The sequence below is a fragment of the Crocodylus siamensis genome, chromosome 9 (genome assembly GCF_052110815.1).
Source record: "Crocodylus siamensis isolate JL-2025a chromosome 9, ASM5211081v1, whole genome shotgun sequence".
Taxonomy (NCBI): Eukaryota; Metazoa; Chordata; order Crocodylia; family Crocodylidae; genus Crocodylus; species Crocodylus siamensis.
In genome coordinates this window covers 73,885,539-73,900,732 of record NC_143403.1, presented here as the reverse complement: position 1 = coordinate 73,900,732, position 15,194 = coordinate 73,885,539, and the positions used below count along the sequence as shown (strand labels likewise).

Genomic DNA, 15,194 nt, shown 5'->3' with positions numbered 1-15,194 from the left:
AAGTGGGATGTTATTTACTTGCTGGGTTTTCAAGTGAATTAGACTTCCATTTCTCAGGCAGGTAGCAGTTGTGCATGCATATGTTGCTGTAGTGCTAAATTGCACTGAAGGAACTCCTTCCTCTTACCCTTCTGGCTTCTAAAACAGCGGGAGTCATGACTTCAGGTTGTCCTAGTTTCTTTCTCAGGTAAAGTCATTTGAGCCTCGCCTTTCATGGCTGAAGTTTTGGGGAGAAAAGCAGTGGTTGTGTACACCAAGCAAGACCAAGTGTTTGTGGACCAGCAGCTACAGTGTTAAAGTCTGCCACTGAGAGCCATTTAGGTTGGGGATCAGCAACCTTTAAGGCTTGGTGGGCTGAAATAAGGCAGCTGGGTCTGAAGGTGGGCTGCTGCTTGTGACCCAGCCACTGCCACCACTCTGAGCAGTCTGCTGCCCCAGCCCTCCTTACTCCATGCTTGGGGCTGCTGTCAGGCTACTCCCCCTTAACCCTTGCCACCAAATTAGTCACTGGTGATGGTGCGGGGGGGAGCAAGAGCTGCAGTTAGGCTATGTGGCAGAGCAGGAAGGGCTGGGGCAGCAGCAGGCGGCCCTACAGAGTGGCTTCTCGGAGGCAGAGCAATGCTGTGGCGCTGCTCCCAGCTGTGCAGAATTGTCCTTGGTGTCCCAGCTCCACTAGTGGCACGCAATCCCTTGACAGGCTGGATGTGGCCCGGGAGCTTTAGGTTGCCAGCCCCTGTTGTGGGCCAGTCAGCTTGGTGATTGATTAATTTTCTTGGTAGCGCCTATCTGTAATCTTCAGACCTTTGTTTTGGGTACTTGCTGTGGCGGGGGTAAGAGAAGCAACAGCTGCTTAGCTCTGAAGATGTCTTGCTGTAGGAGCAGCGCATCTCTTCTTCCCATTGGAAATACCCTGGGTGGGTGACTTCATGCAAGTGACTCATCTGCTCCAAAGCATTCAAATGCATCTTGCATGGTGTAGACTGTACCGTGCAGCTCTGTCGAAGAGTGCTGAGATGTGACTGTCCTAAGTTGTAACTCTGCTCCCGGGGTATGTGGTACTTGGTGATTAATTCTTGTCCCCTGTGAGGGCTACAGGTAGTGTTGCTAACTTTTTATTTGCGGAATAAGTTAGTAGAGAACCAGACTATGATGAGATGAGGCTTCACTTAGAAGCTTAAATGTGCAGCAAAAATATTGGAGTGGTTTTTCCTCCAATTTCATTTTATAATTGCTATTGAAGGTATTTGTGAATACAAATCAGCTTGTGCCTGCTTTCAGTTTATCCCATTTTTCTGCTTGTTAATACATTGATCTTCACTACAGTGTCATAGTTCCCATGTTCTTAGTTTCAGTGTGTAAAGAAATGGGGTGAAATGAGTGGAAGGTTCCCTTAGTTGCAGTTACATTTTGATAGCCACCATTTTTTTCTTGAATAATAGCAGACAGACTTTTACTAGCTAGCAAGGCAATGGTTTAATTTCACTTCATCTCTGAAACCCTCTGCATGCATTATTCCTCGTGACAACCTTTAATGCAGGAGTAGGGAATTACCACCAACTTCCTGTCCTAGTTCTCTTTTGCCCTGCTCACCGCAGGTCCCGTCCTGGTTAGGTGTCAGTCCTCTCCTCTCCCCATCTTCTGTTATGTGAGAGAAGCAATGTCACTTTAGATTTCCAGAGTTACTTCCTGTGGCTCTGTCTTTGCATTGTCTATGGTGTTTACCACTGTTTACATCAAAATGTTTAATATAAATTAGATCTCCATGACAAGTTGGTAATGGACCTTATGGAGTCTTGTGCTTCTCTGTTACCCTGTCCTAGTTATGTCTAAAGTTTTTTTTCCTTTCTTCGTTCTATCAGCGTCTCTCCAGTCACTTTCATATGCCATCTGAAGTGATGCCCAGCTCCACAGGAATGCTCACATAGCGTGAGGGTCTCTTCACACTGGTGCTCTCCAGACATTTGCTTCAGCTCAGTATTCTTCATTTTCCCTCGCTGCTGCTGCTGGGCGTTCTGCTCATTTCCTTATTCTCCCCACCCATTAGTCCCAACCTCCTAATCGTTTTAATCAGAGCCTACAGTGAAGAGGGCTCTAGAAATGCTTACAGTACACTTTATCATCTTGCAGCAGTCGTGACCTTTAGTTACTTTCTAATTTTATTCTTGAACCTGGATGCCGCTCTGTGTTGAGTGATCTGGTTAGAAATACCACCCCTTCCATTTTGAAAGGGAATGCTTAAAGCACATGGCCTGTCCGGAAATGTCCTCCTCCTTTCCTGTCACAAGTATATCTGCTCTTGCCATGTCTCCTAGAAGATGCCAGTGTCTGATTGCTAGATTGAGGGGTCATTGGGGAAAATCGGTGTTTATGTGCAGCACGGAACAATGTCTGTATACAATGTGCGTTTGTTTGCCGCCTCACATTTTATATTTTTCAGGTCTTCTTAGTTCTTGTAAGCTCTTTGAGCCAGGGAAGGTATCTGCTTGCCCTTGTACAGTGATTTACCAAGAGGAATGTGGTCCAGAAGAGGCCTTTGAGTATAATTGTAATGCGAATCAGGAAGAGCAGCAAGCACCACTTTGTGCGGGCGAGGTTGGAGCAGTCTGTGTGGGGTACCAAAGGCAAGGCAGAACCCGGCTCTGGTGCTGCCTGAGACCCGAGGCTGGTGGTTTGCAAGTGGTGCTTTGCAGTGCTGGGTGATGCAGCTCAGCTCTTTTTCTAACGGTCTCTTCCTTTCTTTTATTTTTGTTTTGCAGGATTACAAAGCTGATGAGGACCCAGCATTATTCCAGTCAGTCAAGACCAAGAGAGGACCTCTGGGGCCCAACTGGAAGGTATTGCGAGCTGACCTTACTGCCTTGCCAAGTCTTTATCAGCAGGAAAAGTAAACATTTGACAGCGCTTGAGGGATTTGAAGGGTTGGTGGTGTTTATCTTAAAACAGACACGGCAGGAATAAACCACTTTTTTTTCCCTTTTCAGAATCAGTTAAATTCAACACCTCTGTGCTAGCAAATATAGTAAAACTGATCTGTAGCTTAGCAAAAATACTCTGTTACTACTAAAATAGATGAGGTATCTTAATCTGGAATCTTTAAGGAATCATCATTGTGGAAAAAGTACAGCCCTCGACTTTAAAAATGTGCAGCTGGAATCGTACGGTAGTGACTTGCATGCAAAACATCTGTTCCACGGACTCCAGACACTGATAGCTGCTGGAAGAAGCTTGGAATGCAAGAAACTGTCATTGGAGTCCTTAAGTGTACAATATTCTGTGATTACAACCGTGTTTTCACTCTTCTCCCCCAAAAGAGAGGATTTTAACCAGGTATTCAGAATGAAGCAAGGGCCATTTGGAGAAATGTGATGCAGAAGTTGCCGTCTCTTATGTAGTAATACAAGCACTTATACAGCTTGATAAAAAGAAAACTGCTGGTTCTTCTCTCCTTGGTTCTGTATCATTTTCAAACAGATGTGTTCAAAACAATACTAGAAGCCTAATACGTACTCTGTTTGCCTAAAAGTCGCTATGTAATCCAGTTTCTTTCCTTTCTGAATCCTGCCTGAACCTAGCATGCTTCCTAGAGGCCTTATTTTGTAGCCTTGCAATATTACTACTTGGGTAGCCTTCTACCGTGGACCTGGACACTTAGGATCCTTTTAATAGGAGGGGAACTGGCGCCATTCACTCTTAGTCATTGATCTAAAAAAAGAGGAATTAGAAGAACTGCTTTAAGTCAGTGAGAGAAATGGCCACCAGAGCATGGTGAGAATAAAGTGCTGGTAGCTTTAAACAGAATTGGCAGCATAAATTAAAGTGAAGACCAACCTTATGGTGCCCTATTGTGTACCTAGGTGCTCTAATTTGTGTGGTGTATGTAACTCACTCTGAGGCCTCTGCAACACTTTGGACATAATGGAGTTGCTTTTGGTGATGCTTAACTTGTATGAGTTAAGGTGAGACCGAGCACTTTGCTCAGCTGTGTGTTTGTGCTTGCATGCACCTATTGTATGCAGTGCGGTATTCTTGAAGTCTTTGTTCTGATGTGTACACAACTCGTGTTCGGGGAATATGTTTTCCTGAATAATTGAGGAGGTGGAATCACCAGTTGAAGTGCCCTCTGTGCATAGCAATGGGAGAGTGGTTTGACAATTTTTGCTTCGAGGCAAAGCCAGCAAGCCTGCATCTTGCATTACTCATGGCTGTGAAAACTGTAGTCATTCATAATACTAGTGGTTCTCCTTTAACTGCATTAACAGGGCTGCTTGTTCAGCTGGACAGTCAAAACAAAAAAAACAAAAAATCACGTGCGTTCTGCTTGAGTGACTTGGCTTTCCTTAATCTTCTGGGGGTGGAGGCTGGTTTTATAGAGAAACCCTAAATTCTTTGAAAACTTGTAATGTTAGCATCCCTTTTCTACATGGACAGGTTTTGAGATTATTTTTGTGTGTAACCCTTGTAATGCATATTTGAGAGACGCAAGTAGGAAGCTGTGTAGCAGAGAGACTGGAGCTCAGAGCACAGTTGCTTTTGCATTGCAAGTTCAGCAAGGTGCTTCGTAGTGTTAGACTTATTTTTCCTTCTGAAGTAGTATCAGGTAGTGACTGCCCTTTTGGGAGGGCGACTCAAGACTTGAAGACCAGGTAGTCTGATCCAGCACAATAGCTTCCCATTCTGACCACACTGCAGAGCAGTGGCTTATTTTGGAGCTCGTCTCCAGTGTTCAGTTTCAGATCCACGGCACCTTATGTTGTCTGTTGGCCTCTGGATTTTTGGGCTGCTCCAAAATAATGTATTAAAATACTTCAGATAAACTGCTCTAGGCAGAGGTCCAGTTCCAGAACAGAACCAGTGTGGAGGTCTGTACTAGGTGTCCAGGTGGTCTGAGACTTGGGTCCTCTGGTCTGAGAGAGGGCACACCAGTGACAGTGGGACAGATGTTGAGAGGTTTGGGCTATAAGACCGGTGACGGTGTGTGTTGTGCTCTGTGTACTATGTGATCAACTGGCTTCAAATAGCTCCTGAGTGACCATTTCGTAACAATATACTGAATATCTAGGCCCATATTTATTTGCTTTAAATGAAAACTTAGGAGTAAGTATTTGATTGCAAAGACCAAAGCCTTCAGAATATTCAGGCAAATATTTCTAGACCTTTCAGGCAGCGTGAAGCACTGGTTCTGCAGTCTGTACCGCCCCATCGCTAAGTCAGCTCTGAAGCCTCCCAGCTTCAAGTTTCACCGTTCCTGCACTGTCCTGGCCTCTCTAGTGGAAACAGGAGTATACGCAACACTAGATGGAAGTGAGGACCTGGCTCGGCTCAGGGGGCTGTTGGTCATAAAACTAAGGGTTATGCATGTTCTCTGTCCCAGCTTGAACCAACACGGCTAGTCCACTGTTTTGACATCTGTGTTTTCCACCTGGAAAATAACTAGCAGCCAATTTCCAATCTTATCCCACAAGCCAACACAGAGGTGCTAAGCCTGAAGTGATTGCTACACACCTATTTGTAGCTTCAGCACAACCAGGATACTGGGGGACTGACTTTCACCTTCTTCATCCCTCTATCCCACCTCAAGGAGCTGAAGGCCCAGGGGGTTGTTGTAGGGCTGTCTTGGCCTTCTGCCCCGTTGTTTACAAAGTGAAAGTCAGTCCCCCGATAGCCTGGCTGTGCTGAAGCTACAAATAGGTGTGTAGTGATCACTTCAGGCTTAGCACCTCTCTGTTGGCTTGTGGGATAAGGGGGGCGATTTGGCTGCTAGTTATTTCCAGATGGAAAACACAGATGTCAAAATAGTCGACTAGCCTGTTGGTTCACCTGGTCACTTGGGAAGGGCGTTCACTACAATGGGTTGGGGATATTGCATCCTACTAATGACCTGCATTTGCACAGGATAATGAGGGGCTTCACGAAAAATTGACTGGCATGGATCTTTTGTTACCTGCTGAAAAGTGTATGGGCACACGGTCATCTTTGTGGATTCAGCAGTGGTGCACAGTGACTTCTCAGTTTTCCGTTTGGGGAAGAAAAATTACTGGAGGCATTTACCACTTATTGAGGAAAGCTCCCTGGAGCCGGCTACCAGAGAGAAGTAAATAGAGCTGAGAGCTGGCAGGATTTCGGAGCAGGATGCAAGGTGTGTGTGAGAGCTCATCCATAATCGTGGAAGTGCCCTAGCCCATTCCTGTGCTAGGAAGTATCAGAGCAGGTTTCTCTGGATTGCTCTTCAGAAATGGGCACACAGGAGTCATCGTCCTGTTTTGTGCTTGGATGTTTTGGTTGTCCGCATAAGCGTGACTATTCCTGAGTGTTGTTTCTTTCCAGGATGTTCAGTATCCTAATGAAACTCAGTGGTGCAGCTCTTACGACAGCGATCCTTCACCCCCCTAGTCCATCTCATGGCATAGGACTATGTAGGCATAGGAGAGTATTCAGTACTGTTGTTGCAAGGAAAAAAAGCCTCCTGCTTTGTTCATAGTGATGTTCTGAAGCAGAGTGGTTCTGTTGCTGTGATGTATTGCACTGTACCCTGTCGCAGCCATTCGTCCAGCAAGCTTTGCTTTGCATTTGGACACTGTTGATAGATCGCACTACTTTGAAAGATGAAATATTAATTGCAGTGAAAAATATATATGGCTTCAGTTTGAAGATAGTGTTTTTATGAACTTAAAATTTTCTTATGAAAAACATAAAATGAAATATTGTGAATTGGGATTTGGCTTCCTGTTGAGTGGTAAAGGATTATTTAATCCTGCCTTTTGAAGTCAGGAGGACCAAGTGAGTGAGGATTATTAAAGGAACCTTTAAATGCATCAAATGTTTGCTGTGGGGATTTTTTTTCTTTTAAAAGTCCTTTATCAATAGCTGATATAGAAAATCAAGTAAAAATGACATTTTCACGGGAAACTACTGGTTTAAATTATTTCTTGATGTTATTTTATTTTTATAAATGTTTAGCATTGTAATCAGCAAGTCAGCACGCCTAGACTACAGAAGCGGGTTAAACGTAACTGCAAGCGTGCCTGCAGCCTAAGTTGTAAAAGCCTTTCTTGTATGGACCAGAGAAGTCGCTTTGAAAAAGAAGGTCCCTTATGGCCGTTGCATTTAGGAGGATAGCAGGGTTACAAGCCTGACCCTCCGTGCAGTTATTGCAGGTCCTTCCTTGTACTACAGGTCACCACCGTCCTGCATCAGAAGTCCTACCCCTGGGGGATGGCTTACTGAGCTCAATAAATATCAAGGAATCTTTTGTATCATCAAAGTATTTATCCAAAATACAAAAGATATTAGAAGCTTGTTAGTTAGGTTGCAAAGTCTTTTGCTGTTTTAGCTACTAACATGGGTTGCCAACAGCAAAAGGTTGTTGGCACAACGCAGTGACTGACTCCTCGTGCCAGGCGCTGCCTAGAGAAGGGGCTGGCCTGGCTGGCCCCTCTCCCTTTCCCGAGGAGGTGGTGGGTCCCTGCCCCATGCAGTGCTGGTGAGGGGTGTCATGCTTGGCTTCATGTGCCAGTTCTAAAAGGGCACAGTTGTGTAGTGGTGGGGAGAGAGGGTCTGCCGGATTACACTGCCTCGGGCGCTGCAGACTGTGCTGCGTTTGCACTCCCATACTATCTATCTGCTTAACAGCAGATTGCTTGCTTGGAGCTGACATGAACCGTGCCCCTTCTTCCGACTTGCTCACGTTTTGTAACATCCTGGCTGCACTGACTGCCTTTGTATATGCCTGAGGTTTAAAGTGCTCAGCGCTACATGCGTTGATCGGGGTAAAGCCTCTGCATTTTTCTTGAAGCCTGGGCTTTTCAAGTCCTGCTGTGCCTCGTGCATCTCTGCTTGCACTCAAAGAACAAAGTCTCACACTTGTGCAGGGAGACGTTTTTGGAAACAAATTCCTAAAGTGTCTAAAATCAGAAGCCAGATAAGAACAACAAACTTGACTTTTAAAGTCATGTTAGCCCATTTAATGATTCTGGGAGCTTGGCTCATGGTTTTTGAATGTTTGAAATGAGGAACGGTCTTGTCCATATCCCGCATCCTCTTCCCCCCAATGCACTTGTGTGTGCCTGGCCTGAAGACTTTTGCAATTTTGGCAACGCAGCGAATATGGTACTTTAAATCTTCTGTTTCACTTCCTTTGAAGACCATTTCAGAATTTCTTGGTGATAATGGAGTCTGGTGGCAAACACAAGTACATACTTCATCTTTGTCCTAGATTTTTAAATGTATAGAAAATATTTCTTGTGCACACAGCAAAAGGCTTTCTGCAGAACAAGAGCGGTGTGTTATGTCTTTAAGAGCATGGCTTTAAAAATTCCTAATTTTCACCTCCCTTGGTTATTCCTTGTTTGTCTTCCTACCAAAGTCTTTGCAAGATGTAAGAAACGGGCACTGGTGGAGTTTTGTACTGATTGCTTGCTATTCCAGCCAAACACACAGCTTTTTTGTTGGGTCATGTAGAACTTACTTCCCTTAGGCCTCTTCTGCATACCTTAATGTAACCTAATATGCATTGTTAAATTAAAAACATCATTTGCCCTCTTGAATTACATTTAAAGCAAGACACGTGAATCTAACCAGTTAAACATGTTAAATACTTGGGAGGCACTTCACAACTATTTAGTAAGGACTATTGCCGTAAAACTGGTGTTTTGTTATTTTCATACTTGGATTCCCCCCTCTCCCTCCCTCCCTGACTTGATAGATCGTCTTAATGAAGTATTTTCAAACATCCTGCGTCAAGTAAGGATGCCTCCACTCGTATCTTATTTCATAGGGTCAATGACACTTTCTTCATTCTAGTAAACAGAATAATTTTTAGAGTAATACATTTACACTGTCTTTCAAAGGATTTTTTAAGAAATGCTTCTGTTTTATGAATCTAAGTGAAGAAAATGTGTAACTTTTGAAATGGGAATGTTTCTAGAAGTTGTAATGAAGAAATGCAGCTAAAAGACATCCTTATAAAACCACTTAAATACTAGTTGATTTTAAAAGTGGCTGAGTGTTACAGTAGTTGCCTGGAGGAAATGCTTGGGGAGTGGGGGGGAGAGCCAAAATGGGGAAGGGGTAGTTTTAGCTTGGAAATAAATTACTGGAATATTTTTATTTGTAATAGATTAATTTCAAATTAAAGCTCATTAGATGTGAATTAATGAATAAGCATGAGGTTAGAGGTATGCTAGTACAGTTGTACTGCAGAGAGCGCATCTGATTAGCAGGAGAAGAGCATGCTCTGGCCATGCTCCAGGTAGCTGCACAGGAGGCGTCTCCCCGTATCTTGACTGTCGTGCGTGAGAAGGACGTTCTTCTCCATAGCTTTTCAATACGGGAGCTGGTCACTGGTGCTGCTAGCACCATTTTGTGATCTGTCCCACCAGGAACTGGACTGGCCTCCCTCATTTAATGTACACAGGTTGGCTAGTTTGTACCGCTCAGCTTTTAAAAGTTCTCTCTTCACCACTGTACAGACTGAGTGGGTAGAAACGGAAGTATTTCACGTGTCTTCATGTTAACATGAATGAATCCCAGACATTGTCATAAAAGTGTTTTATTGTGCTAAAACTTGAAGGAACCCTTTCATTTTTTTCTCCCTGGGCAGTAGTGGTCACCTGTAACTTGAGACTTTTAAAACTACTTAAAATCTCATTTTTTTTCACTAGGGAATTGCTGTCAGAAATATAAATTCATAGAGTTTCATTGCTGAGCAAGTAAAAAAAAGCCCAAACAAACAAACAAAAAAAACCCCCACCCCACAAAAAACCCCAGAACACCAATTCAGATGCATGAAAAGGGAAATGTTAGTGTAATAGCAGTCTCTTCCAATCAGACCTTTGTTGAAAAACTGGGTTATTGTGATGCTGTAAAATACTGTTACTCCTTAGCAGTACAATTGCTCCAAGGTAAAAGTGTCACAGGACTGCTTTGCTTTTGTCTTGGATGATTGTACCTCTGAGACCTCAGAAGGAAACTGATTCTCCCATGTTTTTATTTGTAAAATAAGATGCACATAATTTTCCTTAACATGTTTGCAGGCAGAGGCTGTGAAAGCATGGGTATGTTAGGAAAGTGTTGCCCTCTACTCCTTAAAAGCAGGATTTATCTGTAGCCCTGGTTGCACAATTTGACCAAGCATGGTGTTTTTAAAAATGCAAAAATTCCCACGGTGTATGGAAATGTTGTGACTTGCTCCATTGCATCAGAATTAGTTTGGCTTGTAGCTGACAAAAGTGAGGGAATTGCAACAATAATCAGGCTTGCAGGAGCTTCTATAAGTCTCTTTTGTGCCCATCTATTCCCTATATGGCTTCTGTACCGAATGTGACATGTCCTGACCAAAGGCTCTTCTCACTTGCCGGTGTGGGCTCGTGTGCCCACCCATCTGCCATGGCACTTGGAGCAGGTGCCTAGGTGCTCAGCTGGGCACATGTTCTTGCTCTTGCCTTCACAATGTGGCATTAAGCCTTCAGCCTGTGTTGCCCCAAGTGCTCAGGGAAGAGTGGAGGAGTATTCACTTAGCAGCGCTCTTCAGAGGCAGACGTTGCTCCCCAAGCAGTCACGGTTCCATTTGCACAGTTGCAGGCTCTGCTCCACCTAATCATAGAATCACAGAAGTCGGGTTGAAGGGACCTTGTAGATCTTCAAGTCTAACCCCCTGCCTGGGCAGGAGAAAAACTGGGCTCAGATGAGTCCAGCCAGGTAGGCATCAAGCCTCTCCTTAAAGCCCCCCAGGGTAGGAGCCAGCACCACTTCCCTTGGAAGCTGGTTCCAGATCCTAGCCGCCATGACCGTGAAGTCGTTCTTACGGATGTCTAATTTAAACCCCCTCTCCAACAACTTGTGGCCGTTATTCCTTGTTATACCAGGGGGCGCTGGGGAAACAAGGTCCCCCCCCCCGTCCCCCCCCCCCCCCCCAACCCCTTCTGGTCCCCCTAGTGAGTTTATAGACGGTCACCAGGTCCCCCCTCAGCCGTCTCTTGTGGAGGCTCAACAGGTTCAGGTCCCGTCGCCTCTCCTCATAGGGCCTGCCCTGCTGCCCCCTGACCATGTGAGTGGCCTCCTCTGGACCCTCTCCATGCTGTCCACATCCCTCCTGAAGTGCGGCGCCCAGAACTGGACGTAGTACTCCAGCTGCGGCCTGACCAGTGCCGCATAGAGGGGGAGGATCACCTCCCTGGACCTGCTCGAGATGCTTCTGTGGATGCACGACAAGGTGCGGTTAGCCCTGCCAAGTGTGACCTCGCATTGTCGGCCCATGTTCATCTTGGAGTCAATAATAATCTGAGCGTTTCATTTTGTAAGCGTGGTGGAGAAGGGTAGCCATCACCTGGCTGTGCTTGCTGCTTCCATGTGCAGAGCTCCCGTGATTCCCACAGCCATGTCTTTTGCTGGTGCAATGGCTGTTTGTGGTGGGTAGCTCTTTTACCCCGCTGTATTTCACTGTGTCCTGAGAGGTGGGTGGGTCTGCTCCGGAGGTAGAACAGGGCTTCTCAACCCAACCTACCCTTGTAGTCGGGGCGGGACTGTCCAAACTGGGGCCTGCCATTTGTTCTGCAAATGGAAAAATGCATACGCCAGTTGTGCCTGGCAAGTAAATACTGGCATCAAATCTGGCCGAAAATGCACTGCTGAAGGAGGGGTAGGGCAGAGCCATGGCAAATGTCTGTGTCTTTCCTTCTGTTCTGTACGTAGATGCATGGAGTCAGTCTGAGCTTATGAGCAAATGGTGCCCTCCCCTGCCTTGGGGTCTTCAAGAGGAGACTGGGCAAGGCAAGCCCCTGGCTGGGGTCACATGACCTCGGCACTTTTTCCTGCTGCTGGCAGGGGGTCGGACTCGATAATCCTTTGAGGTCCCTTCCAACTCTTGCATCTACGAATCTGTAAAAACCTAATGCCACAACATTTCATTTCTTAGAGGGTTTTTTGTTTTTGTTTTTTTTTTACTTTGGGAGTTTTAGTAGATCCCGTCGAAACTCGGAGACACTACCATAGTTTTCACTATATAAGATGCACCTGTGCATAAGACTACCTCCTTCCCTTCCTCCAGAAAAGGATAAAATTGTGGGGGCATAAAGATTTGTAACAACTGTGATTTGAATTTTGGCCAGCTTTATTGCAATGGTTTCAGGTAGTTTTCATCATACAGCTTTTTTCATTACACAGCTTTCAATTTTGGGGGAACAACCTGCATCTTATTTGCCAGAAAATACCATAACTGGGGTGTGGACTGTAAATGTACTTGTACATGGTTGAAATGGGATTAATATGTAGTGGGACAGTGTCAGGTTCAGTTTTCTTAATTGTATAGGTCAGGGGTGGCCAAGCTGCTGCACAAGTGCCAAGTGGCATAGGCAGCTCCTGTGTGTGTGGAGAGCAGGGGGGAGCAGAAAGCAAAGCACCAGATTGGGAAGGGCAGCAGATAAGGTAGGGAGCAGAAAGCAGGACAGCAGGTCAGGCAGGTGCAGGGGATCAGAGTGGCTAACTTGTGGCCTGCCTGCCCAAAAAGGCGGGTGCCCACTGATGTAGGGTATTGTGAAAGGTGGTTCTGTAAAGCTAATAGCAGTGTCTACGTGGTTCTGTATTCTGAGTGGGGAGGGGGGATGCTTTATCAAACACTTGCTTGTAGTAAGGTGGCACCCCAAGTGGTGCAGAATTTTTCTCACGTTAAACAGAACACGCGAACAATTTGATATTGACTCTAGTAGTCGATCTTTGCTGTCCAGGGTAAGACCCTAAGAGTAACTTTAACAGCATAAATAATGAAAAGTAAATCAATTTTAAATGATTTGCTGCTCAGTGACAATGTCGGGAGTGGAGCTGAAGTGTTTCTTTAAAAAAAAACAAAAAACAAAACCCTGGCTTTTAACCTGTTCATCCTTGGCACTTAGCATGCTCACAGCGCAGTGCAGCAGTTGTCTAATCATTTAAACAGTCATTTACAATAATCATACTAAATGCCTATGTCTGCAGTCCTTTACAGTCCATGTTCAAGAATTTGAGTATCCCCAGCAGTTGATATTCATTTTGGTTTTCCTTCCAATTTTCACAAACAGAAGGAGCTTGCAGCTGATGAAGACTGTCCTAAAATGTGTGCTTACAAGTTGGTGACCATCAAATTTAAATGGTGGGGACTACAGAACAAAGTGGAAAACTTTATCCAAAAGGTACGGACTGTTGCTTTGGCATTGGGTTCCTCGCTGGTTGTCTGCGCGTTGCTGCTTTTGGGGTTTTTAAGTAGCAGTAAAGTAATGAAAAGGGGATTTTTGTCTGCTCCTTTGTTTTTTCCTTTGTAATGAGGCATTGATTCATTTGTTTCTTGAGCAAGTAGAACTGCTGCCTCCCAAGTCTCCAGTCCTGCACGCACTGATGTTTTATCAAATGCTGTTTTTAAGGCAGAGGTGGAAAAAGCAGGCAAAGAATTTGAAGCACCGTGCACATCTAGACCCTGGCTCTGTAAACAGTCCGCTGATTGGATTTCCCATGGGAGTAAAGTTGATTTTTGAATAGGGCTGCTCAGGGTAGCAAGTTCTGTGCAAGTGTTTGCAGGATCATGGCCTAAACACTTAAACGGTATTAGGAGAAATTGCTACTACTTGCTTCAAGTCTGAAAAAGAAGAGGCATTCTGCTTGAACAAAACATGGGTGCTTGAATGTTTTTCCAGCATTGCATGTTCTAGGCACCTTGTAGAAAGCATCTTACTGTGGTGCCATTCATCTTGTAGGATGTGGGCCCCTGGCCATCCAGGTGCACATAAGCTGTAATTGGGGGGTGGGGTGGGGGACTGGTGTAGGAAGTAAAACTAAACATCTGCCAAAGCAGTCACTGCTCTGCTGCTGGTTTTAGGTTGGTTCATGCTTACTGCCTTTGACCACGTTAAGCTCTTGTGAATGAATCTGGGGAGACAGCAATCAATACTGTGGCTCTTTCGCCTGTAGACAACAGTTACTTAAGTCACTTTAGGTTCCCTGAAATAACATAAACCAGGGCAGTGTGACCAGCACAGGCACTCTTCATCCCTCTGAATGTGTGAACAGCTCAAAGATGAGCAAGAACTAGTGCCTGCATCTTGTGTGTCCCTTCATAAGGTGGCTATTTCCTGTATAAAGAAGCACTATGCTAGGGAATATAGTCTCCTCTTAAAAGGAGTACAGCAAAGCTTGAATGATGCAGGAAAAACTACAGGCAGACGTGCGGAGCACTTGCACCTTTATGTCAGTTCTTTTGCCCCCTAGAGCAACTTGTTGGCCTGGCAAGATAGGCAAGCCAAGATGTTTTGATGGTTCCTGGATATGATGTTAGCTTTTAAAGGGCAGGAGTGAAACAAGTTGCTAGTCTTAATATAAGATGGTGGTTGGCTCTGAGAACAAACCGCAGCTGTTCCTTACCACTGCTCATACTGCAGTATGTGTGGTGGTAAGAGGCTTGGAGATGGCAAGAATAATTTGGGGTGGGGAAGATGGCATTCATGATAGCAGTGACACCTAGTAAGGGCCCAGGGATGTTGGAGTCATGTTTCCCTTGGCATCTGAGAGTTGGGTGCAGCTGTCCTTTTCAGGGAAAGCAAATGTTGTGGATTTCATGCTGGAAAGTACAGGAAGATGAACTGAGGATGTCCTCTGAAAGGTACAAAACCCTGAGCACACGGGAGTGAGGATTCCTGGGCACCCGAAAGAGGTATTAGTCCCCGTGCCACAGATGATTCCTATTTATGCAACCACAGTACATGGTCATCCGAAGTACCTTCTACTGCACTCTTTTTCCTGTGTCATTCAAGTTGCTGTCCTTCACGGGGAACCAGATTGACTTCTGGTGATTTGGCAGTAGCCACACACATATTTTGTATAATTGGCGTCATTTGGAAATGATCAGGGGCTGGGGGAAGGTGTCAGTGAGGTAACAAACACAGGTGGGAGCGTGCAGCCTTGAGGGGTTCTTATTGCTAGCTTATGTGTGTGAATGCAGCACTTAGCAACTCACCCATGCCATAGCAAGGTCAGAAGTAAGGCTTGCAACCTTAAGGTGAGGTGGGATTTGTATTGCTGATGGGAACAGGATTTAGGAGAGGTATGGAGGCAGTACCCACAGGAAGTTGCCAGGTACCTTGTATATCAAAGATGATGCAAATACTCTAATAGGAATTATCTGTGGCATGGAGACTAATACTTTCAGGTGCCCGGGAATCCTCACCTCTGCGTAC

General features: G+C 45.2%; 1 protein-coding gene across 2 annotated transcripts in view; it reads left to right on the top strand.

Moving 5' to 3' along the window:
* PITPNB (phosphatidylinositol transfer protein beta) overlaps positions 1-15,194 on the top strand; it is a 50,763-nt gene that overhangs the window by 27,430 nt on the left and 8,139 nt on the right. For both annotated transcript variants that reach the window (XM_090062064.1, XM_090062065.1), the window contains exons 8-9: positions 2,757-2,834; positions 13,050-13,160. In XM_090062064.1, the coding sequence (XP_089918190.1) occupies positions 2,757-2,834; positions 13,050-13,160 (189 nt within the window). The remainder of the gene's footprint in view (positions 1-2,756; positions 2,835-13,049; positions 13,161-15,194) is intronic.